The sequence below is a fragment of the Salmo trutta genome, chromosome 34 (genome assembly GCF_901001165.1).
Source record: "Salmo trutta chromosome 34, fSalTru1.1, whole genome shotgun sequence".
Taxonomy (NCBI): Eukaryota; Metazoa; Chordata; class Actinopteri; order Salmoniformes; family Salmonidae; genus Salmo; species Salmo trutta.
The window spans coordinates 25,036,849-25,063,458 of NC_042990.1; the positions used below are offsets into that span (position 1 = coordinate 25,036,849).

At 44.3% G+C, this 26,610-nt stretch overlaps 1 protein-coding gene across 3 annotated transcripts in view; it reads right to left on the reverse strand.

The window, feature by feature from the left end:
* The window catches only part of rapgef5a (Rap guanine nucleotide exchange factor (GEF) 5a), a 50,951-nt gene extending 30,985 nt beyond the window's left edge, over window positions 1–19,966 (reverse strand). The window contains exons 1-6 of one of the 3 annotated variants that reach the window (XM_029732386.1): window positions 19,583–19,966; window positions 11,531–11,578; window positions 10,702–10,808; window positions 2,417–2,538; window positions 2,070–2,232; window positions 97–181 (exon numbers count right to left, since the gene is read on the reverse strand). In XM_029732386.1, the coding sequence (XP_029588246.1) occupies window positions 97–181; window positions 2,070–2,232; window positions 2,417–2,538; window positions 10,702–10,808; window positions 11,531–11,578; window positions 19,583–19,738 (681 nt within the window). In that variant the 5' untranslated portion in view covers window positions 19,739–19,966. Of the gene's footprint in view, window positions 1–96; window positions 182–2,069; window positions 2,233–2,416; window positions 2,539–10,701; window positions 10,809–11,530; window positions 11,582–14,852; window positions 14,869–19,582 lie in introns of those variants that run through there. The other 2 variants (XM_029732385.1, XM_029732387.1) reach the window with 2 other exon arrangements.
* Between the last annotated feature and the right edge of the window lie 6,644 nt (window positions 19,967–26,610).

Below are 26,610 nucleotides of genomic sequence, written 5' to 3' on the forward strand. Positions count from 1 at the left end.
TACAGCAAACTCAATGACAGCTCCTGTCAGACAAACAGGCAGGCACACACACACACACACACACACACACACACACACACACACACACACACACACCGTGGCGGTGAGTCTCTCTAGTGCTTTCATCTGGAGAAAGCTGTCCCCGCAGACATCTCTGTTCCCCTCCGAGTCCTCCTCAGACCTACAACACACAAACACACACACTTTAAAAAAATATTGTTCAATCCAGGTGTGCAAAGAGAATTACCCAGAAAGACTGCCAAAGGTGATTCTAACATGTGTGTGAATATTTACAGTACCAGTCAAAAAACTCATTCAAGGGCTTTTCTTTATTTGTACTATTTTCTACATTGTAGAATAATAGTGAAGACATAACTATGAAATATCACATATGGAATCATGTAGTAACCAAAAAAGTGTTAAACATATCAAAATATATGTTATATTCTTCAAAGTAGCCACCCTTTGCCTTGATGACAGCTTTGCACACTTGGCATTCTCTCAACCAGCTTCATGAGGTAGTCACCTGGAATGCATTTCAATTAACAGGTGTGCCTTGTTAAAAGTTCAAATATATTTTGATTTGTTTAACACGTTTTTGGTTACTACATGATTCCATATGTGCTATTTCAGAGTTTTGATGTGTTAACTATTATTCTACGATGTAGAAAATAGTGCAAATAAAGAAAAACCCTTGAATGAGTAGGTGTCCAAACTTTTGACGGTACTGTATGTAAATAAGATATTTCTGTACTTCATTTTCAATATATTTGCTAAGATTTCTAAAGACAAGTTTTCACTTTGTCATTATGGGGCATTGTGTGTAGATGGGTGAGACAAACAATTGAATCCATTTTTAATTCAGGAGCAAAACATTTTGGAATAAGTCCAGGGGTATGAATATTTTCTAAAGGCATTCTAGTTGAATAGCCCTGCTCTACTGGTCTCTCTGTCGGTACCTCTTCTGCCACCTCGACTGCTACTGGCTCTAAACAGGAAACAAGAACTTGTTCTCTCTCTTCTCTATTTTCCTCCTTCTGTCTGTGTGTGAGTGTGTGTATGTGCGTACATGTTTCTTCTCTGTGTGTGTGTGTATATATATCAACAGGACAGTGTTTTAGGGTAAACTAATCTCTTTAGCAGCAGAACAAAGTGCCCTCAGGCCTCTGATGTAATGTGTTGTCTTTTAGAAAACACATTTTGTATACTACAGTCCCTCTCTCTCTATCTCACTCTCACACACGCACACCTTCCCACTGTTCCCAGAATAATTTGCATACCATTTCCATTTTTTCTGTGGCTTCAGTTGCGAATGAGGAAGACAGTGTGTGGATGTGTGTGCTGGAGAGCGTGTGATCTGATAAACCATGATGGATGCAGTAGCAGGACAGATAGTGATGGCATCACACTCTCCCTTTCCCTTCCTCCCTCCCTCCTTCCTCCAGCTCTACCTCCTGACTACACAGAAGAGGACAAGGTGAGGGGAGGAAGCGGTGGTTAGAGATTATCTTTCCCTCTCTGTCTTTGTGCCTCCCTATTCTCTGTCATCGGAAGTTACCATTTCTCTCGCTCCCACTGTTTTTTCCCCTCTCTCTCCAGTTCGCGCTCCTCTCTCCCATTCTCCCTCTCTCGGAGTGACAGATTGAGATCAGTAGCAGGCTCAGTTGGAATGCCACACGGACGAGTTGGAATTCTATCGGAGGGAACTGGGATTCTGTGTGACCCCCCCAACACGGACCCAGCTTCCGCTATAAACAGAGAGTCTATTGAAGAGATATGTGTGTGTGTGTGTCTGTCTGTCTGTGTGTGTGTCAGACTAAGGGATTAACAATATGTAGCGAGATTAGAGATGAATCTTGTCAGAGTTGGAACACTGCTTTCACTTATGTTCTGGTGTATGTGTGTCTCTTATAACACACACACACACACACACGCACACACACACACACACACACACACACACACACACACACACACACACACACACACACACACACACACCCGGTGATGGGCATGGAGCACACAGGCATCACTGGGTCACGTTCACACACACGTTCACACACATTTACCCAGTTCTGAACTGGACGTATGGGACGAGCTGTAGGAGGAGCCTAACAGCCTCTGGCCACGCCTCCTTCTCCAGGCCGCAGAACTCGCAGGCTGCAGACTCACACTCCTCAAAGCTGAACTGATAGTAGGAGTTAGAGTCCCCAAACACCACGCGCTGGTCCACTGAAACACATACACAGATAAACTCAGATGAAATGCCAGGGTAAGAAGAAGAGTGTGTGTGTGTGTGTGTGTGTGTGTGTGTGTGTGTGTGTGTGTGTGTGTGTGTGTGTGTGTGTGTGTGTGTGTGTGTATGTGTGTGTGTGTATGTGAGTGTGTGTGTGTGTGTGTGTGTGTGTATACTCACCAGACAGTAGGATGCCCAGCTCCAGTAGGACCTGCCAGACGCGCACGGCCATACTCCGACAGCGCACGTACACACACTGCTCACACAGCCACTGGACCAGCTCTACACCCACGTAGCTCCGCCTGGACACACACACACACACACACACACACACACACACACACACACAGCGTTAATACACACACTGCTCACACAGCCACTGGACCAGCTCTACACCCACGTAGCTCCGCCTGGACACACACACACAGCGTTAATACACACACTGCTCACACAGCCACTGGACCAGCTCTACACCCACGTAGCTCCGCCTGGACACACACACACAGCGTTAATACACACACTGCTCACACAGCCACGTAGCTCCGCCTGGACACACACACACACACACACACACACACAGCGTTAATACACACACTGCTCACACACACGCACTCAGGCACACACAGCGTTAATACACACACACACAAACACACCAGGGTTTCCGTTAGCTGGTAATAGCCAGCTTTTGGCCATAAAAAAAAATGAAAAGACGATAAATAAAATTGTCCAGGAGAAGAAAAAAATGTATTTTGCGAAATAATGCTTTTGTGCCTATTAATTGATGTAAATACATTGGACCGGTCATGCTTATTGGTCTATCTATGGGTTCATTTGCATTATTTCGTGGCGTGTGTGTATATTGGTTATGTATCTTATTTATCTCACACACAGCATTCAGATTCAATCGCGGGAAAACATAGTTGGAAAGCAAATGGCTATTGCTGTAAAGAGAAGACAATGAATAGACTAATCAGTATTTTAGTTGAGCGAAAAAACAACAGGCCTATAGTGTATCTTATCGGCACCAGTGGAGAACATCGACCATGTCCCTGGTGAGTGCGTACATCTACTCTTTATCCTAGTTGGGTCAGTGCCCCTTAAAAGTTAGTTTTTGGACAATAATTTCCTCCTCCAGTTTAGATGAACGTCATATTGTATTTGTGTCTACCCTTCTCATAGGCCTATTATATGGGCAAAGTAGATTTGATTGATTGTTTGTCAGTGTCAGCGGAGTAGGCTACCCTGTAATTTGTCGTATTAAATGTCTCCAGTCATATAATGTGTATTAGAATTGCATGGTCCCGTGTGGCTCAGTTGGTAGAGCATGGTGTTTGCAACGCCAGGGTTGTGGGTTCGATTCCCACGGGGGACCAGTACGGGGAAAAAAATGTATGAAATGTATGCATTCACTACTGTAAGTCGCTCTGGATAAGAGCGTCTGCTAAATGACTAAAATGTAAATGCATGAAATGTGTTTTTCCCATGCAAAGAAAGAAGAAATTATAGCCCAGGCCTCTACACTGGCGGTGTCAGAGGAAGACTCCAGCCACTCAAGTCATAGACTGTTCTCTCTGCTACCACACGGCAAGCAGTACCGGAGCGTCAAGTCAGTACCGGAGCGTCAAGTCTGTAATCTAAAGGCACCTGAACAGTTGGTCCCCCCTTTGCTGCTATAACAGCCTCCACTCTTCTGGGAAGGCTTTCCACTAGATGTTGGAACATTGCTGCTATAACAACCTCCACTCTTCTGGGAAGGCTTTCCACTAGATGTTGGAACATTGCTGCTATAACAGCCTCCACTCTTCTGGGAAGCCTTTCCACTAGATGTTGGAACATTGCTGCTATAACAGCCTCCACTCTTCTGGGAAGGCTTTCCACTAGATGTTGGAACATTGCTGCTATAACAGCCTCCACTCTTCTGGGAAGGCTTTCCACTAGATGTTGGAACATTGCTGCTATAACAGCCTCCACTCTTCTGGGAAGGCTTTCCACTAGATGTTGGAACATTGCTGTGAGGACATCCTTCCATTCAACCACAAGAGCTTTACTGAGGTTGAGCACTGATGTTGGGCGATTAGGCCTGGCTCGCAGTCGGCGTTCCAATTCATCCCAAAGGTGTTCGAAGGGGTTAAGATCAGGGCTCTGTGCAGGCCAGTCAAGTTCTTCCACACCGATCTCGACAAACCATTTCTGTATGGATCTCTTTGTGCACGGGAGCATTGTCATGCTGAAACAGGAAAGGGCCTTCCCCAAATTGTTGCCACAAAGTTGGAAGCACAGAATCGTCTAGAATGTCATTGTATGCTGCAGCATTAAGATTTCTCTTCACTGAAACTAAAGGGCTTAGCCCGAGCCATGAAAAACAGCCCCAAAGCATTATTTCACCTCTACCAAACCTTACAGTTGGCACTATGCATTTGGGCAGGTAGGATTCTCCTGGCATCCGTCAAATCCAGATTGGTCCATCGGACTGCCAGATGGTGAAGAGTAATTCCCGTACCCCTTCAAACATTAAATCTCCAGCCATGTACCGCCTCTAGCACCAGGGTCAGCGCACTCTCAAATGTTATTTTTTGCCATCATTGTAAGCCTGCCACACACCACATTTATTACACATAAGAATGAGTGTGAGTCTGTCACAACCCGGCTCGTGGGAAGTGACAAAGAGCTCTTATAGGACCAGTGCACAAATAATAATATTATAATAATCAATCATTTTGCTCTTTATTTAACCATCTACATATAAAACCATATTTTGTTCATCAGAAATTGTGAATAAATCACCACAGGTTAATGAGAAAGGTGTGCTTGAAAGGATTCACATAACTCTGCAATGTTGGGTTGTATTGGAGAGAGTCTCAGTCTTAAATCATTTTCCACACACAGTCTGTGCCTGCATTTAGTTTTCATGCTAGTGAGGGCCGAGAATCCACTCTCACATAGGTGTGTCTTAACAGCACAATTTGCCAAGGCAAGAAACTCTAAGCGCAGCCCTATCCAGAAATCTGACAGTGTCTTCTGATTAAATTCAATTTTCACAGAACCGCTTGTTGCAATTTCAATGAGGCTCTCTTGTTCAGATATCGGTAAGTGGACTGGAGGCAGGGCATGAAAGGGATAACGAATCCAGTTGTTCGTTTTGTCCGTTTCGGGAAAGTACCTGCATAATTGCGCACCCAACTCACTCAGGTGCTTCGCTATATCACATTTGACATTGTCCGTAAGCTTGAGTTCATTTGCACACAAACAAAAATCATACAATGATGGAAAGACCTGTGTGTTGTCCTTGTCAATGCAGACAGAGAAGAGTTCCAACTTCTTAATCATAGCCTCAATTTGGTCCCTCACATTGAATATAGTTGTGGAGAGTCGCTGTAATCCTAGATTCAGATCATTCAGGCGATAAAAAACATCACCCAGATAGGCCAGTCGTGTGAGAAACTCGTCATCATGCAAGCGGTCAGACAAGTGAAAATGATGGTCAGTAAAGAAAACTTTAAGCTCGTCTCTCAATTCAAAAAAACGTGTCAATACTTTGCCCCTTGATAACCAGCACACTTCTGTATGTTGTAAAAGCGTTACATGGTCGCTGCCCATATCATTGCATAGTGCAGAAAATACACGAGAGTTCAGGGGCCTTGCTTTAATAAAGTTAACCATTTTCACTGTAGTGTCCAAAACTTCTTTCAATCTGTCAGGCATTCCCTTGGCAGCAAGAGGCTCTCAGTGGATGCTGCAGTGTACCCAAGTGGCATCAGGAGCAACTGCTTGCACGCGCGTTACCACTCCACTATATCTCCCTGTCATGGCTTTTGTGCCATCAGTACAGATACCAACACATCTTGACCACCAAAGTCCATTTGACATCACAAAGCTGCCCAGTACTTTAAAAATATCCTCTCATGTGGTCTTGGTTTCCAGTGGTTTGCAGAAAAGGATGTCTTCTGCTGGGGTGGCAGGAAGCCTAGTGGTTAGAGCGTTGGACTACTAACCGAAAGGTTGCAAGATCAAATCCCCGAGCTGACAAGGTAAAAATCTGTCGTTCTGCCCCTGAACAAGGCAGTTAACCCACTGTTCCTAGGCTGTCATTGAAAATAAGAATTTGTTCTTAACTGACTTGCCTAGTTAAATAAAAGTTAAATAAAAACGTAACAGACATATACCAGGAGCTATGCCATGTCTGTTGACTTATCCAGCTGTAACGCAAAGAATTCACTGGTTTGTATGTGAAGCAGTAATTGTTTCAAAACATCTCCTGCTATGTCACTGATGCGTTGTGAAACAGTGTTGTTTGATGAAGACATTGTCTGTGTAGTTTTTTGGGCCTTTTCCCCCAGCCATATCCGCAGCAGCAGGAAGAATTAAGTCCTCCACAATAGTATTGAGCTTGCCTGTTCTAGCCACTCGGTAGCTCATCATATAAGATGCTTCTAGCCCCTTCTTATTAATGGTATCTGTTGCTTTTATACATGTCTTACTACTCGAAAGTAGTCTTTATTCTCGCTCAAAAAAGTCATGTGGCTTATTTTTCAAATTGTCGTGTTTTTAAATGTCTGCGCAAGAGTGATAGTTTCCCGCGAGAGAGTAACGGTTAATGTGATTGGATGTTAATTATTTGACTAGGCTACCTGTATTTAACATTGTGTTTAACATTGTATTTCGCTGAACACTAGATGGTTTAATGTTATTTTTGGCAGTGAAACGAGGCTACTCAGGTGAGAAAAAAACCTCACCCAAATGTATAGCCCCGTTGGAAAATATAAATTAACTGTTTGGAAATGTGAAGACTTTCATTTTTTATTATTATATATTTTTTTAAATGATAATCACATTTTTATTTGGCGTACCCCCAACGGCATTGCGCGTACGTACCCCAGTTTGGGAATACCTGCTCTAGAGAACGTGTTTCCACTGAGTCCAATGGCGACGATCTTTATACCACTCCACACGACGCTAGGCATTGAGCATGGTGATCTTAGGCTTGTGTTCGGCTGCTCGGCCATAGAAACCCATTTCATGAAGCACTGACTAACAGTTTTTGTGCTGACGTTGCTTCCAGAGGCAGATTGTAACCTGGTAGTGAGTGTTGCAACCGAGGATAGGCGATTTTTACGCGTTACGCGCTTCAGCGGTCCCATTCTGTGAGCTTGTGTGGCCTACCACCTCGCGGCTGAGCCGTTGTTGCTCCTAGACATTTCCACTTCACAATAACAGCACTTACAGTTGACAGGGGAAGCTCTAGCTTAGCAGAAATTTGACAAACTGACTTGTTGGAAAGGTGGCATCCTATGTTGAAAGTCAGCAACGGGATGAAATAGCCAAATCCACTAATTTGAAGAGGTATCCACATACTTTTGTACATATAGTGTATGTCCTGATTGCCTAGTCACTTTTACCCCTACTCACATATTACCTAATTTACCTCAACTACCTCGTACCCCTGCACATTGACTTGGTACTGGTACTCCTTGTGTATAGCCTTGTTATTGTTTTTATTGTTTTTATTGTGTTACTATTTCCTTTTTTTATTTAGCAAATATTTGTCTTACTTTTTAACTCTGCACTGTTGGGAAGTAAGACTTCACTGTAAAGTCTACACTTGTTGTATTCAGCGCATGTGAACAATAAAATGTGATTCGATTTATACACACTCTGCCATACAAGTTTTGCAAACAGTGATTGAGTTATATTATTAGCCTAAATTATGACTATCCAATCTACTCATCACATTACGAATAGTAGGCTATTTTACATAAGTCTGCAAATGTGATGATGTATGGAATGCTTTATTATTAAAGGTGCATTTCTATGGTGAAAATGTGCTTCCACAAACTTGAAACTCACGCTCCTCCTACGCATAGGCTAGGGATGTGACCTTCATTACACGTCTTGTTGGCTGAGGAAAAATAAATGTGGACAGTTATTCTAACATCTTAAAGTACGTGGTAAATACACACGTTATTGCATCCTCCACTAGCATGTTCTGTTAAGATGAATTACCATAAAATGTCATTTGTGTCATTCAGAGCACCGTGGGTGGACGCCCTAATCAGGTTACGCACACAATGCATATGGGTCCGGTACATTTCTCAGATGTCCAGTAAATTAAAATGCTGCCGGTCAAATGTCTGTCGCCACATTTTCATAACTGAAATCCTGACACACACAGTATCGATACACACGCACACAGTATTGATACACACAGTATCAATACACACAATATCAATACACACACGCACACAGTATCGATACACACACGCACACAGTATCGATACACACGCACACAGTATCGATACACACAGTATCAATACACACAATATCAATACACACACGCACACAGTATCAATACACACACGCACACAGTATCGATACAGACACGCACACAGTATCGATACAGACACGCACACAGTATCAATACACACACGCACACAGTATCAATACACACACGCACACAGTATCGATACAGACACGCACACAGTATCAATACACACACGCACACAGTATCAATACACACACGCACACAGTATCGACACACACACGCACACAGTATCAATACACACAGTATCAATACACACAGTATCAATACACACGCACACAGTATCAATACACACGCACACAGTATCAATACACACAGTATCAATACACACACGCACACAGTATCAATACACACACACACAGTATCAATACACATACACACAGTATCAATACACATACACACAGTATCAATACACGCACACACAGTATCAATACACACGCACACAGTATCAATACACACGCACACAGTATTAATACACACGCACACAGTATCGATACACACAGTATCAATACACACAATATCAATACACACAATATCAATACACACAATATCAATACACACAATATCAATACACACACGCACACAGTATCGATACACACGCACACAGTATCGATACACACAGTATCAATACACACAATATCAATACACACACGCACACAGTATCAATACACACGCACACAGTATCGATACAGACACGCACACAGTATCGATACAGACGCACACAGTATCAATACACACACGCACACAGTATCGATACAGACACGCACACAGTATCAATACACACACGCACACAGTATCAATACACACACGCACACAGTATCGACACACACACGCACACAGTATCAATACACACAGTATCAATACACACACGCACACAGTATCAATACACACGCACACAGTATCAATACACACACACAGTATCAATACACACAGTATCAATACACACACGCACACAGTATCAATACACACACACACAGTATCAATACACACACACACAGTATCAATACACATACACACAGTATCAATAAACATACACACAGTATCAATACACATACACACAGTATCAATACACGCACACACAGTATCAATACACACGCACACAGTATCAATACACACGCACACAGTATCAATACACACACACACACACAGTATCAATACACACACACACATCGATGTGTCCTCAGATGGCAGTTCGTGTTCAGCAGGGCACTCTGCTGGAATGGATCACTCAGCACTGTATGTCACCATGGCAACCTCAGTTTAAAATAAAGTTCTATCCTTTTCACATTACCATGCTAATCCAAACCGCACTGCGCTGGATCAGATATTTCAAAAAGAAATTACCCTTATTTTACCAGGTAAGTTGACTGAGAACACAGTCTCATCTACAGCAACGACCTGGGGAATAGTTGCAGGGGAGAGGAGGGGGATGAAAGAGCCAATTGGAAGCCGGGGATGATTAGATGGCCATGATGGTATGAGGGACAGCTTGGGAATTTAGCCAGGACACCAGGGTTAACACCCCTACTCTTACGATAAGTCCCATGGGATTTTTTGTGACCACAGAGAGTCACGACACCCATTTCAAGTCCCATCTGAAAGACGGCACCCTACACAGGGTTACGTCCCCAAGCACTGCCCTGGGATATATATATATTTATTTTTTGACCAGAGGAAAGAGTGCCTCGTAATGGCCCTCCAACACCACTTCCAGCAGCATCTGGTCTCCCATCCAGGGATCAACCCTGCTATGCTTCAGAGGCAAGCCAGCAGTGGGATGCTGCTGCTGGCATCATTTCACATTGTCAGCCCTTTTTCTGGCAACTGTGGAGCAAACTCAAGGACCTAAGTTTAGTGTTGCCATGGTGACACCCAGCACCTGCACAAGGCTACAACGAAGGACATACATCATCAGTTTAAGAACTAGACATAATTCAACAGCAACAAAAACACACACACACACACTCTGTTTCTCTCTGTCTATCACACACACACTCTCTGTGTTTCTCTCTATGTCCATCACACACACACTCTCTCTGTGTGTTTCTCTATGTCTATAACACACACACACTATGTCTATCACACACACACACACACACACACACACACACACACTATGTCTATCACACACACTCTCAAAGATTCCCACCTTATGATCCTGGCGAGGTGAATCTTGTCTTTAGCAGGGTATGGGCCATGAGACAGGAACGCATTCCTCACCGCACGCCCTGCACACGGGAAACTCTGGGAGCAGGACTGACAAACACACACACGTGAGTCAAATAATACATAGATGTTTTCACAGACGTGTTTCTCTGTGTGTGTGTGTGTGTGTGTGTGTGTGTGTGTGTGTGTGTGTGTGTGTGTGTGTGTGTGTGTGTGTGTGTGTGTGTGTTGACACTAAGAGAACTCTGTGATGTCAGTGTAACTATTGATATTGAAACACAACATGTAGGTGAAACAGAGGCTAGGTGAAACTATGACGTCACCATTTTAACTTGGGTCAAGTACTATCTATATCAGGACTCTCCAACCCTGTTCCTGGAGAGCAACCGTCCTATAGGTTTTCACTCCAATCCTAATCTAGCACACCTGATTCTAATAATTAGCTGGTTGATAAGCTGTACCAGGTTAGTTACAAATGGGGTTGGAGCGAAAACCTGCAGCGGGGTAGCTCTCCAGGAACAGGGTTGAAGTCCCCTACATAATGTCAATGTCAACATGTCAAATAGCCTACTTCCAAATATTTGAGGTGTAAAGGCGAGGGGATTGTGCACTTTTGGGACTATTCTAGTGGTTCCATCGTACTATCCAACTGAAATCAAGAAAAGAGCACTAAAACAAAGTATTTGACCAATATGTATTTGACTATGAAGTCACGCCATCTCTGTTTGGTGAAACACAAACATTCTTTATTTGCTGACGTTTCATAACCTATGCATGCATGTGTGTGTCTCTGTGTGTGAGAGTGTGTGTACCTTGTGAACAGTAGGGCTGGTGCTGGGTCCGGGGATGGTATCCGGTGACTGCTGTCGAGACAAAATCAAAACACAGTCAGAACACACAGTATTAAACCACACATTTCCAGACAGTGTTTGGGTTAGGAGAGAAGTAGAGCATGATATGCAGCCTACAAACTATGTACAGATCTATAATCTGTCTACATCTGTCTCCGTCCCTCCGTCTCTCTCCTGACAGACAAGGAGAAAAGACTTCTACCCCCACCTCATCATCATCATATTTCCCCTTTGGACAGAGACATAAGAAACCTGTTTGTAACCAATATTGTATTTGTTACCAATTCAATATATGGACATTGATTGATATGGATATGAGCCAGGCATATTGTAATATGGGTTTATCCTTGCTGTTAAACTACACTATTATGTGAAAGAGCATACGTGACTGTTCCTGCAAGCAAATAATCCTCTCACAGACTCAATTTAGCATAGGCCTACTGAACATGCCTGCTGATGCACCATCAACTGGCTTCTCTTTGTATTCAAACTGGTTGGGTAGGTTAGGCCCACAGAACATTCACACCTGGTCCAACGGGCAATTAGCAAGCAGTTGTCTGAACTTCACAAAGCTGTCGAAGTCCTCACAGTTGCAATGTTATTCATACAAACCAATGTGATGCCATTACCCATCACTAGTGCATATCCCCTCTCACACACACACACACACCTCATCTCCTCCTGGACAGGATAGAAAGCGGAGCTGTGCTGTCACAGAGCCTGAGGCCACTACTGACAGAAAGAACGGGAGAGAGGTGAACAGGAGAGAGAGCAAGAGAGAAATATGGAGGGAGAGAGAAAGAAAGAAAAAGAACTGGAGAGAGATTAGATAGATAGATAGATAGATAGATAGATAGATAGATAGATGATAGATAGATAGACTTCAAAGCGAGAAGGGTATGTGTGTCTGTGAATGAGTGTGTACTGTATGTGTGTGTGTATATCTGGTACACACTCAGACAGAGTGTGGTACACACTCACATTTTGCAAAATACATTTGCACATACATGTTATTCAATCCTTTCGTCCAAACTTCTGTCGCGTCAAAGAGCGTCTCTGTAGCCAGGAACTAAACAGAACTTGGATCTATTTTAGTGCCTGGCTACGCAGACAGTCGTTGACGCGAATGTAAGTCCCGCATCTCCCATCTCCTCATTGGTTTTTAGGAGCATTCCCCCTCAGTGGGTGATTGAAAGATCAAATCAAATTGTATTTGTCACACGCGCCGAATGCAACAAGACTAGACCTTATCGTTAAATGCTTACTTACAAGCCTTTAAACAACAATGCAGTTTTAACAAAAATATGAGTTAAGAAAACATTTACTAAATAAACTAAAGTTTTTAAAAAGTAACACAAAATTACAATAACGAAGCTATTTATACACATTACTGATGCGTATCAAAGTAATGTAATGGAGGTGTACGACATCAATTATGTAGTACAATAGAGAAATCATGCACAAAGTAGCCTACACAATCGCAAAGTACGTGAAATATATTCACATGGGTGCCGCACACATAGGCAGCAAGTGTGCAGCTCTCAACTGCTTTTGGCATGGAGCAGCTCACAGAAGAATGACATCGGTAGCCGGTAGGGTAGGAAAGACATTTCAACTTATGATATCTACCAGTAAATGCTAACAAAGGCAACAATGGGTACGCAAAAAAGTTTCGTCCAAAGTGTTGGTTAGTAGGCTATTTGCGATGCGCAATTGTCATCATGCACTGTTTGAATCAGGGTCGTAGACATGGATGGGCCTGGATGGACAGAGGCCCACCCACTGGGGAGTCAGGCCCTGACTGGCCAACCCAACCAGATTGATGTGGTTTAAGCATTGCTGTGGATGAGAGTGAAAATCTGAAAAATCTATAGGAAAACTCATTTAAAAAAACATAGGAAAACATGATTTTTCACACAGGGTGCCTTTGCTTCACTGGGTGGGAAATTTGTAAACTTTTTGGCAAAATGTTTATATCACTTCTCCAGGAACCCCTACACCAGTACATAGGGCCGATGGAAAGACAGGATAAGCAGTCCATAAACTCAGACATAATAAGCCAGTAGGTCCCAATCATAAGAACACAAAAACACAACCATTAAGCATTTCCCAATCGAAATGTACAACTATTACTTCCCATTGCAAAAAACATTTCACGTTTAGCACTCAACGTAACCGGTGACCTAAAGTTTAAAGTGGAACTGACAGAGTTTTAACTACTTTGCAGATATCAAACAAACAGACAATCATAATATCAGTCAAAAATATAAAATTCCCAGTTTATTCTAAAAAAAAACAACTTCATAAGAGGTTTTAAAAATAGGTTCTATTTGACTCAACGTTCCATGACGTACACTAAGGCATTGTTGGCAGAATAGATGGATGCAGTTCAATGCATGATTCATGTAATTCACCAATACATTTCTTGGTAGTCCAACAAATATTGCTATCAGGTTGTAAATCACAGCTGGTCTGGTACATTGTTTGCTGCCTCCATTCAGGATGCACCGTTTCAGTTTCAATGACTCAATATTCTGGACTAAAACGGACGAATGTCGCTAAGGCTGGGAATGTCAATAGAATCAAATTAGCAAGAAAAATGATCACAAGTCAGTCATAATGTGGCTAACAGGCTAGCCTATCTATTTATGTAGCAAGCTAAAAACAGGGAGCTTAACGTTAGCTAGATAGCTAACTAGCTGCTCGGAGGATGTCATGCCATTGGAGGAGTGGGTGAGTGACTGACTTTTCCCCCTCATATCGTTTTTCAGTGGCTATAAACAGCTAGAGATGCAGGTGTCATTTGGTTAACTAGCAAGAACTTGAACAACTGTTATCCAGTTAGCATATCTCTTGCGTTCGCAAAATCACTCTGGCAATCTACTCCGATTTCAGAGCACTTTCATCTGAGTATGCAAGAGCGCAGAACAACTGATGAATTTATGAACGTGCAACATCGGTCTGTGTAAACTCAGGTCCTGGATAAGAGATGGTTTATCTGGTTTTATTTACTGCAGTGTCTATTAATTGTCCAAACGCACGGCCGCTTTCCCACTCTATATTGCGATAGAATTTCCACAAATGCCTTAGTATGACCATATCTAAGTGGTCGCTTGTAAGAAAATGTCATATTCTTCCTGAACAGATTTTAATAAGATTTCATGTTGCTAAAATGCTGTCAGTTCCACTTTAATTTCAACAATGTTTCACACACATAAGTTATTTTCAAAGATATGGCTAACAACAGCAAACGTGCTGCAATAAAAAACACAGTTCCACTCACCAGATAATGATAATTTGAAACTTGTTGAAATTTATTCTTGAAAAGGGAGAAGCTAACAAATTAGCAACAACATCCTCTTTGATAACATTTGCTGCAACCACTGCAAACTAGCCAACAACAAAAGCTAGCTAGACCGTGGGAAAACTTCTGCTCGCTATTACGCAGTGACTTGTTGCCCTTCAGGAAGCGAGAATTTTCCATAAGTTTCTAAAAATGGTCCCACCCATTAAGTCAAAATGTGATTGGTTGATTCCACTGTCACTCCAAAATGTTGCCCAATACAGTTGAATGGCAGATGCCTTTATCTAGCTCAGGGGTGTCAAACTCATTTTAGCTCAGGGGCCACATGGAGGAAAATCTATTCCCAAGTGGGCCGGACCGGTAAAATCATGGTATATATAACTTAAAAACAACAACTTCAGATTGTTTTCTTTGTTTTAATATGATCAACATAAAACATAAAGCTGGAGCCTGAGGACAGTGTGTCCACAATAGTACAAGCACAACATCACTATTAATCATAAAACACCTCAAGTTTATTTGAAAATTCTAAAGAAAAAGAACACACAAACACACAATGCCTCAGTGATTCACATAAGTATATCAGGGTGTCTCATGCAGCACTTTAAGTGGGGTTGCATAGTTTATTTGACTCCTGATACCTGGCATCTTTTAGCTTTCACCAGCGCATCAATATCAGGCGTCACATCCTGAGTGGCAGCCAACTTCAGGATGTGATTCAAGTGCTTGTGCGTGAGCCTTGAGCGCAGCTTTGTTTTATTTATGCTCATTACAGAGAAAACTTGCTCACAACGATATGTGGTTCCAAACATGCACAACAGTTTTGCAGCGAGGGCTGTCAAGTTGGGGTAACCTGGCAAGAGATTCTGATAAAATGTGTCCAAGCCAGCTGCGGCAAATTTGCCCTTCATATCCGAGTCACACTGCAAGTCTATTATTTCAAGTTGGATGCTGACGGGCAGATCAGAGGGATTCACGGTGAATGGCGGGCAAAAAACGTTGAAGTCCTTCTCCAGTTCACCAAAAATCTGAAAGCGTTGCTCAAACTCCCGTAACAGTGCCGTTATTTTATCTTTGAACCGCTTCATGTCTGCCACATGTTGGGTCGCCTACACATTTTTCAGACAGGGGAAGTGAGCTGCATCACCACCGGCGAGTTGCGTCTCCCACAATGACAGCTTCAACTTGAAAGAACGTATGCTGTCATAATACTGCGTGACGACTTTGTTGCGCCTTTGCAGCTGTTTGTTCAAGTTATTCAGGTGCTCTGTAACATCCACCATAAATGCAAGGTCCTGCATCCATTCTGCGGAATGAAATTCTAACACTGGTTTGCCCTTTTCTTCCATGAACTGTTCAATTTCTTCTCGTAAATCAAAGAAACGCCTAAGCACAGCACCTCGGCTTAACCATCTTACCTCAGTGTGGTATGGCAGGCCATGGATGTGGTCTTTCTCTCTGAGAAGGCTGTCAAACTGACGGTGATTCAGGCTTCTGGATCGGATGAAATTAACAGTTTGGATGACCACCTTCATGACGTTATCCATCTTTAATGACTTGCAACACAAAGCCTCCTGGTGCAAAATACAGTGAAAAGTCCAAAAATCACATCCTCCATTTGCAGATTGCACTTTCTCTCTGAACTTTGTCACAACGCCTGCTTTTTTCCCGATCATTGAGGGCGCGCCATCTGTAGCCAGGCTGACAGCGCGGGATCAGTCCACTCCGACCCTGTCCAGCGCGCCAACAAGTGCGGTGAAAATATCAGCTGCTGTCGTTGTATCTGTCATCGGCACCAACTCCACGAACTCCTCGGTGACTGTCAATGTGTCATCAACTCCGCGGATGAAAATGGCCAGTTGTGCAACATCTGTAATGTCCGTGCTTTCATCAATTACAACTGAAAACCCAATAAATTACTTTACTTTTTGCTTCAACTGGCTGTCCAAATCCACTGAAAGATCGGAAATCCTGTCTGCAACTGTGTTTCTTGTCAGGCTGATATTTGCAAAAGCCTGGCGCTTTTCAGGGCACACAATCTCCGCTGCCTTTATCATGCATGTTTTTACAAATTCACCCTCACTAAATTGTTTTGAAGCCACTGCGATTTCATTAGCAATGAGGTAGCTAGCTTTCACTGCAGCGTCACTGATGTCTCGGCTGTGAGTAAACACAGACTGCTGTTTCTTCAGACCCGCCAACTGTTCATTCACCTTCTCTCTTCTCCGCTGTCCATGAAAGTTGTCATATTTGTCGGCATGAAGACTCACATAGTGGCGACGAAGGTTATACTCTTTCAGCACTGCAACATGCTGTGAACACACCAAACATACAGCTTTCCCATTCAATTCCGTGAATAAATAGGAGGATGACCAGTTTTCTTGGAACACTCTGCGTCCACTTTTCTCTTTTTTGACAGAGACATATTGGGGCAATGAGGGTGCCAAAGCACAAAATGTTAAAAGTAGAAGCCGTAATAAATATCGCGGGCAAAACAAAGTAGCTCATCCGGACTGGCTGCACTTGCTTGACCTACTTGCTCTACTCCGTTATAAACGGTTTGCTTGCTTAACACAATTGCTATTGCGCCATCCAGTGGACGCAATTGGAACAGCAGTTTATTTTATTGAAAAATTGCAGCTCATTTTTATACTTTACAAAATCATCTCGCGGGCCGGATTAAACCCCTTTGCGGGCCTGATCCGGCCCGCGGGCCGGACGTTTGACACCCCTGATCTAGCTTCTGATGGCCTAGCCAATGGCTGACTTAGCTAGCTAGATTTACCTCCCCAGAGACCAGAAGAAAAATCCTGATTAGATCCTTTCCAACAAAAACTGAAGAGATTAAAATCAGAACATCATTGAAAATAATAATAGAATTATCATTATTATATGATTCTAATCAATATTGTATAAATCCTTAGCCCTTTGAAGGCGTAGAAGGCCCATTGTTCCCCACTGTGTTTGGGTTAGTAATAATTTGTAGAGTGACTCTATTTTCCCTCAGCATGCATTTTTTTCACTATTCTGAATGTCTAAAGAATCAATATGTTCTTCTGAAACTGAACACAGAAATACTGGACATTTTGAACCCATTTTGACAAAATTACAATCGTGGTCTTGAATTGGACTCTGGGAGGCATTTTTCTGGTCTGTCTTGACTCGGTCTCGGACCCCTTGTCCCACTTCCGGTCTCAGTCTTGACTCAGTCTCGTTTACCATCCGGTCTTGATCTTGACTTGGACACGATTATGTCCGGTCTTGGTTTTGAATCGTCTCGCTTTAGGTGGTCTAGAACACAACACTGGTAATGCATCTTAAAGTTGGTTGCCAACTGTCATATAAAATCCAGAGAAGAAGAAGAATGAACAAGGATAAAAACGAACTAGGTTTCCCCGTTTTATCTGTGGATTAATTGTTGGAGTAGAGCACATACGATTTGGTATGACTCAACATGGGTAAAAATTCTACAAAGACCCAGCAAAAAAAAAAGGGCATGCATTTCAGGTAAAATAACAAACCAATGTTTATCTCCAAGGACAAATTAGCTAAACGTCCATGAATGTTTTGTGTGTGTTTCAACCTGTCCCCAAATGAATATAGTTGGTTCACAGTTGGTTTTGGTATTTTAACCTGCGTGTCATGGAACGCATCTGGCGGGGATAGACAATATCAACATGCAGATGCACACATGCAGCCGGAATGGTCAGCATGTTATTAGCATAAAATAAATATGCTATAGGCTATGCAGAGCCGTGGTCAGGTCCAGTCGGGCCTATCAGCTGTAGTTACATAAACCCGAGACCCGATGATAATCAAACAGGACCCAACCCGAGGGAAAAGTTTGAATTTTGGACGTGCTCAGGTCCTGGTTCGGGTCTTGGGTGACCCATGAAGACCTCTAATACATACACACTGGACACACACAAACTCATATTGTGTTTCTCTGATAGATCCGTAACACAGGGGAGTCAAAATGGAAACATAAAATCAACCACACACACTGCATGAAAACATCCCTTTAGGACAAACACACACTTGACACCCTCCTACTGTGATCTTTCTACTACAGCTGTTGTCTGATAACACCTCTATAACATACATCACAAGATCTCCAATGCTTTCATCTGTGTTATACAACTATTAATTAGATTGCTGAACATGTCAGGACAGACCTAATCTCTTGTTTAGTCTCTTCACAGCCTTTCCTACAAACCCTGGGCTCCCACCTTGGACAGTCATTCAGTTCTTTATTACTGTGTGTGTAGGTTAGGTGTGTGTCCTTCCCTTCTCCAGGACAAGTCTTAGCAAAGCTACCATACCTTCACGCTTCAACACACACACACACACACACACGAGGAGAGTTGAGAAACACCTTTAGTACCACTGTCATTGTCAGATAACATATTCGCTCCCTAGAACCCAAGGGGGCATTACAGTAGGTAACATCTCTGGTGTAACTGATTCAAGACTGGACCAAGACGTGTTGCCTTGGCTACTGCATAGGTACCGCAGCTAAAAACACATTCTGGATGTAACCAATGAATGGCGGGAGCCTGTAGAGCACGAGCGTACACACGCAGCGGTACAGCGAGGTCGTGTGTGAAACAACAGCACATCTAGGTGAATCGTGACAGAGATAGGTAACTCGGCGGTAAAGACTAACCAAAACACACACACGGAAGGGACATTTTTCTGTCGATACTCACGCTTTTCTTCCTTAGGTGCAGTCCATGTTTCAACAGTCCCGGTAAATCCCGGATCTTCTGCCTTAGCTGAGTCTGGTCTCGAGCTCCGGTGTTTCGGTTATTCCACCGCCAGCCGCCGACCATACCATCTTCTCCACCGGACTCAGAGTCCTCCATGTCTGTCTGTCTGTCTCTATTTCTCTCTTCTACTCCCGCTCCTCTCACACACAGACACACCAGCTACGGCTCATTGTCGCCTCTCTTACTCACACACACACACCGACCTACATCTGTTCTGCAACAGACGAACCGCGCGCGTTAACGACCTACAGAGTATTCGCTGCAGCACGCAACGCTGCTCCACCCTAATGTCCTCCTCCCTTGTACTATCAATGTGTTATGTGTGTGTGCAGGGGAGGGGGACTTGCAGGTACAGAAGAACATCATTGCATTATTTCCATCTGTCAGGCGTAGAGGAATCGTAGCACCTTGCTAAACATTTAATACATTTTCGACTTAACATATCCCCGTTTTTAAAAATCCGAATTAGATAAATCTTGATAATATTAAGACATTTAGGCTGCGTTTTTATGTTGACAAATGACGGCCTGTGTATAAATGTTGTATTAAAGAGTTGTAATGCTGTCTTTTCTGTTGCATTTTGAAACAAAATGGTGGAAAGGACGAACTGGAGGCTACGTCATCGCCTCACCTGCGGCTCAAATTTCGATAGGTAAACAAAGGGCCATTAGGCTACACCATCAGGGTGCAAGTGTGTGAGAGCTATGAAATGTACTCTAAACCTACATCACACACACACGGGTCTGAGTGAATGGACTGAAGTCAATACAAAAGTGCACAAATGCTGCATCTCAATTCTCCACACTTCTCCCAAAGCATGCACTTGCACACTCCCATCATGGATTTAAAACCATTGGATTGGTCTAAGTATTGACTGGAGGGAGTTTCCACTATTGATAAATCCATGACTGGGAGTGTACAAGTGCACACTTTGAGAGAAGGGTAGAGAATAAGGATTTAGCCTACGTAAGGCTATGGTCAGAACAGCTAGGTCAGGGGTTAGGGGTCAGTTAGGCCCATACTCTCTCAGACCAGAGAGATCTTGGGTTTAGGTGTTGTATGTGGTGTTATGGCTTGGTCTGTATGTTCTGTACAGAGAGCGTGGGGAGTCTGGGAGAAGAGGGAGAGAGACTAGAGTAGGAGGGGTGAGAGAAAGAGCGAGAACAAGAGTAAACCTATTTTCCATTATAGAGCTCTTCAAACAAACTTGATTAAATATTGAAAAGTGCATGTGGCTAATGGGGCGTGGATACAATTCACTTCCAACTGAACACTGGAGAAAAAATGAGTGGAGAGGAGAATAGAGAGCAGTAGAGAGGAGAAGAGAGCAGTGGAGTGGAGAAGAGAGAGCAGTGGAGAGAAGAGAGAGGAGAGGTTAGAGCAGTGGAGAGAAGAGCAGAAGAGAGAGCAGTGGGGAGGACAAGAGAGAGCAGTGGAGAGGAAAAGAGAGGAGAAGAGAGAGCAGTGGAGAGGAGAGGAGAGCAGTGGAGAGGAGAGGATAGAGCAGTGGAGAGGAGAAGAGAAAGCAGTGGAGAGGAAAAGAGAGGAGAAGAGAGAGCAGTGGAGAGGAGAGGAGAGCAGTGGAGAGGAGAGGATAGAGCAGTGGAGAGGAGAAGAGAGCAGTGGAGTGGAGAAGAGGGAGCAGTGGAGAGAAGAGAGAGGAGAGGTTAGAGCAGTGGAGAGAAGAGCAGAAGAGAGAGCAGTGGGGAGGACAAGAGAGAGCAGTGGAGAGGAAAAGAGAGGAGAAGAGAGAGCAGTGGAGAGGAGAGGAGAGCAGTGGAGAGGAGAGGATAGAGCAGTGGAGAGGAGAAGAGAAAGCAGTGGAGAGGAGAGGAGAGCAGTGGAGAGGAGAGGATAGAGCAGTGGAGAGGAGAGGAGAGCAGTGGAGAGGAGAGGATAGAGCAGTGGAGAGGAGAGGAGAGCAGTGGAGAGGAGAGGATAGAGCAGTGGAGAGGAGAAGAGAAAGCAGTGGAGAGGAAAAGAGAGGAGAAGAGCAGAAGAGAGAGCAGTGGGGAGGACAAGAGAGAGCAGAAGAGAAAGCAGTGGAGAGGAAAAGAGAGCAGTGGAGAGGAGAAGAGGGAGCAATGGAGAGGAGAGAGCAGTGGAGAAGAGGGAGCAATGGAGAGGAGAGGATAGAGCAGTGGAGAGGAGAGAGCAGTGGAGAATAGAGAGCAGTGAAGAGGATAGAGCAGTGGAGAGGAGAAGAGAGCAATGGAGAGGAGAAGATAGAGCAGTGGGGAGGAGAAAAGAGAGCAGTGAGGAGGAGAAGATAGAGCAGTGGGGAGAAGAAGAGACTTGAGCTTCTGATAGAACACATGAAGATTCTAAAAATGGAACAGACTGAGATGTTGACCCATTCTAGAAGACACGCTATAAACCATTATCTATTAACCATAAACATTTTACTTATTGTTCCACACACACACACACACACACACATCAACGTTTATTGGTCACATACACAGTTTAGCAGATGTTAAAGAATGTGCAGCCAAATGTTTGTGTTACTAGCTCCACACACACCATCCTCTCAGGTCTTGGAGTCAGTTCTGCTGTGGTGGGTGCAGAGCTGCAGTCTATCTCTTTGACCAGTAGATGTCCCTGTTCGACTGTAGAGGTTGAGGTCATGTATGGTTATCTTTTATTTCGGTGAAATGCTTCATTGCCCTTTAGTGATCACTACTGGAAGACACTTATCTCACCAAATAACCAAATAGTGCAGCAGTGGTATGCATCCAAACAGACCTTTGATGTGCCTGTGACTAGTAGCGTCTCAGAGTAGGCGTGCTGATCTAGGATCAGGTCCCCTCTGTCAATGCAATTTTATTTATTGTGATCTAACAGGCAAAACTGATCCTAGATCACTCCTACTGAGACGCTTCATGAATACAAGCACTATGGTCTAGCATGGCATCCCTCCTACAGTCTCTCTCGCTTCTCTATTAAACCATTTTTTCTTGGCATCCCTCCATTTCACCATCTCTCCTACGATCACAGAAACTCCCTCTGATTAACTCTAGTTATTATAAATTGCTGACTAATGGTTTCCCTCTCCTAACTTTTACCCAGTCACACTCTCCCTACTTACTGAAACAGTGTACTACTAATACTGTATTACTACTAGTCTACCACTAACTACTCTTACTCCTAGTCTACTACTAACTAGTCCTAGTCTACCACTAACTACTCCTAGTAGGGACTATGGGAAATGCCTAGTGCATAGGGAAGTGTTAATTGCATAGGGGCTGTTTCTGGATAAGGGCCTACATCTCCCTTCTGTAGACACAGTCAGTGTTCAACTACTTAGCACAAAACCTCTGAGTTTAGTTTTTATACAGAGTCATGAATTGGAAGAGCAATACAATGGGACCAGAGAGGGGGAGAAACATAGTCTGAGAAAGAGATACTGTATAAATCAAAGAGGATTTCATTAAGTGATGACGCAAACTTCTTGACACAAGCCTAGTAGTTCTGTGGAATCGGAGCCCGTCACAGACTGCCAGAGATTTCCGAGAATACATAAATAGATTTAAAAAAAACTGAGAATAGAGAGTTTGTAAGAGCATGAGAGGACAGGAAAGAATGTAGATAAGGAAAGTGCAACTGGCTGACGAAGTTTAGCAGAATATGCAGTTATAAATACAATACCAACTTCTGTGTTGACTTATATCCCCTACCATTACACACATACTTTGTTCAGCTCTTGCATTCTAGGAGGGGGGGGACGAGTTTCACTTTGACTCAGGGTCTCACCCCCACAAGTACACACTAACACTACAATTTAATCAAAACAAAACTAACCACAGGAATGTTTTAATAACATAACAAACCTGAACTAATAGTGTTACATTAGTGTGGATATGAACGTGTCCTCGTAATACGGTTGGTGTCAATTCCATTTAAATTCCAGTCAATTTGGTTTACTTTCTGAGTTGACTGGAACTGTGAAATCTAACCAGGGCAGATCCTTAAAGTGAATTGTTGCTTTGAGAATGAAACTTGAACCCGCAACCCAGGCGATTCCCAGGAAAGAATTCTTCAAACATTTAGCCTGACAAAGTCTCATCCTGAGAGAGAAGACGTCAGGGAAGTCCAATCGTCCCCTCAAACACTGACAAATTGACATCATAGACACTGGACCTCGGACTTTCAATTGCCATGTGCATGGACATTTCCTATAGGACATCATCTTTAGGACAACCAGTGTGTGTGTGTCAAACGCAGAATACTAGAATCACACAGCAAACCACCACAGATGCAGGCCAAAGAACAATCAAAGGTTCAATATAAATTCAGCTTTTAAAACTATAGGCCAAATACAAGCACCGTGGCAAACTAACACAGCAGTTGATTCACTCATGGAGCGGTGGCCAATGTTTGTTCGGCTCTACCTGAGCAGGGTTCATTAGGCTCTATTCTACCTGCCCTGAGCCTGCCTGCTGTTCTGTACCTTGTCACACCACCCTGGATTACTGACCTCTGCCTGCCCTGAGCCTGCATGCTGTTCTGTACCTTTCGGACTCTGCTCTGGATTACTGACCCCTGCTTGCCCTTGACCTGTTGTTTGCCTGCCACCCTGTTTTTGCAATAAACTTTTGTTACTTTGAAATAGTCTGCATGCTGTCTTCACTGTGGCTCAGTTGGTAGAGCATGGTGTTTGCAACGCCAGTATGGTGTGTGCAATGCCAGGGTTGTGGGTTCGATTCCCATGGGGGGCCAGTACAGAAAAAAAACTACTGTAAGTCACTACTGTAAGTCGCTCTGGATAAGAGCATCTGCTAAATGACTAAAATGTAAAATGTAAATGCATCTGGGTCTTCTCCTGAGCCTTGACAGTACAAACTGCCATGACGGACACAGCAGACTCGGACCAGCTCCGCAATGCCGTGGGAGCGGACCAAGTACTTTGAGGTTGCTCTAAAGCGGAAAGGTGGAATAAACGAGTCGGGAGCAGGTTTTCTTACATTGAACAAAGTTCTCTATTGAGGTATTTCTTTCTTCTCAAACAATCCCACACAATCAAGGATGATCTCACATGGAAAACACAAATCTTCTTTACAGGAACAAGGAACACAAGGTGAGTAACTTTTAACTATAACATAAATTACGGGTGTGTCACCGCCTTAAATATCCATTTGTGAGGAGCTCCCTTTGGGTGGTGGTGTGGATCCGTGGTTGCCATTCCCAAGAGGTAGTTTTTGTCCTCTTCTCCCTTCCGTCCGGTAAGTCCTCTCCTTTGGAGAAGCAATCATTCTTTTTTTTCTCCCTTCTCCCCCACTGCCGGTTCCCTCCTCTCTCTTGTAGGGGGAAGAGAATAGATAATTAGTACCGTCAGCTGTGCTTAATTGCCTATGATCGATCACCTTGACTCACATGCCGGGCTGGGCTACTATCCGTGGGACCAGCCTGCCCCCTGGTGGTCCTTCCACAGCCGTCTCCTCGCAAGGAGCCACCATTGGAAGGCACGAGGAGTTGCTTCGTGGTCTTATGGAAGGGTTCCAGACCTTGGTCGAACGCCATGACCACATGTTGAACACATTGCTGGAGCAATTCCGCGGGTTGTCTGTCAGGCAGCCTACCACGACGGTAACCTCCCAGCCCCTCACTAACCAGGCTGTTAGCAGCGGGGCCACCCCGGTTTCCCGGGAACCCTGCTTACCTCCCCCGGAACGCTTCACTGGAGAGTTGGGAACCTGTCGGGCGTTTCTCACACGCTGTTCTCTCATTATCGAGCTGCAGCCCTCCTCCTTCCCCTCGTTCTGCTCGAAGATAGTGTACCTCATCATGCTGATGTCCGGGAGGGCTCTCGCGTATGCTACGGTCGTGTGGGAACAACAGTCGGCCATATGCTTCAGTCAGGAGGAGTTTGTGGCGGCCGTGAAGGTTTTTGATTCTCCATTGTCCGGGAGAGAGGCTGCCCGGAAGTTACTCCAGCTTCGGTAAGACTCCCACAGTGTGGCAGACTATGCAGTGGATTTCCGCCCGTTGGCAGCTCAGAGTGCCTGGAACCCGGAATCGCTGTTCGACACGTTCCTGCACGGATTATCGGAGGAAGTGAAGGACGAGCTAGCAGCCCAGGAACTACTGACGGATCTTGACTCGCTCATTGCCTTGACCATCCGGATCAATGGGCGGCTACGGTAACGTAGGAAGGAGAGGAGGTCCAATTCCACTCACCCGCCCAAGGATTCCACCTCGCCTCCAAAGCATCCCGGAAGTCCCTGATGTCTCCGTGGCCAAGAGGACCCGAGGCTACCCGAGTTTCCCCAAGAGTCTCCGAAGTCTGCCAGTTCTCCTCTTCCCGACCCGATGCAACTAGGCAGAGCTAGGCTGTCCCCAGCCAAACGTCTACACCGGATTCACACAAAGAGTTGCCTGTGTTGCGGGACTACTGGTGATTTTGTGTCCTCCTGTCCACTAAAGACCAGGCTCACCGGTAGGGGTGAGTACTCGTGTGGGCCATACAGAGAACATTTCCTCTCCCCTTACTCGCACCCCTTTCCATGCCATCCTGCTGTGGGGGAAACAGTCAAAATCTCTCCAGGTACTCATCAACTCTGGGACCGATGAGAGTTTTTTGGACCCTACCCTGGCGTCCGAGCTGTGCATCCCCACTCATCCCCTCTCCATTCCCATGGACGTTAGAGCGCTGGACGGACGCTCTATAGGCCGGGTCACCCACAATACCACTCCCATCAACCTACGAGTGTCAGGGAACCACAGCGAGGCAATCAAATTTATGCTAATTAAGTCTCCTCAGGTTCCCGTGATATAGGGATTCTCTTGGCTCCAGCGACACAATCCCCTCATAGATTGGACTGCTGGTGCCATCATGGATTGGAGCCCGTTCTGCCACACCCATGGCAGAAGTCAGCACAGCTGACGTCTTCCTGTGGCCTCGGAAGTTTCCCCGGACCTCGCCGCCATTCCCGCGGAGTACCAGGACCTTGGGGAGGTGTTCAGTGAGG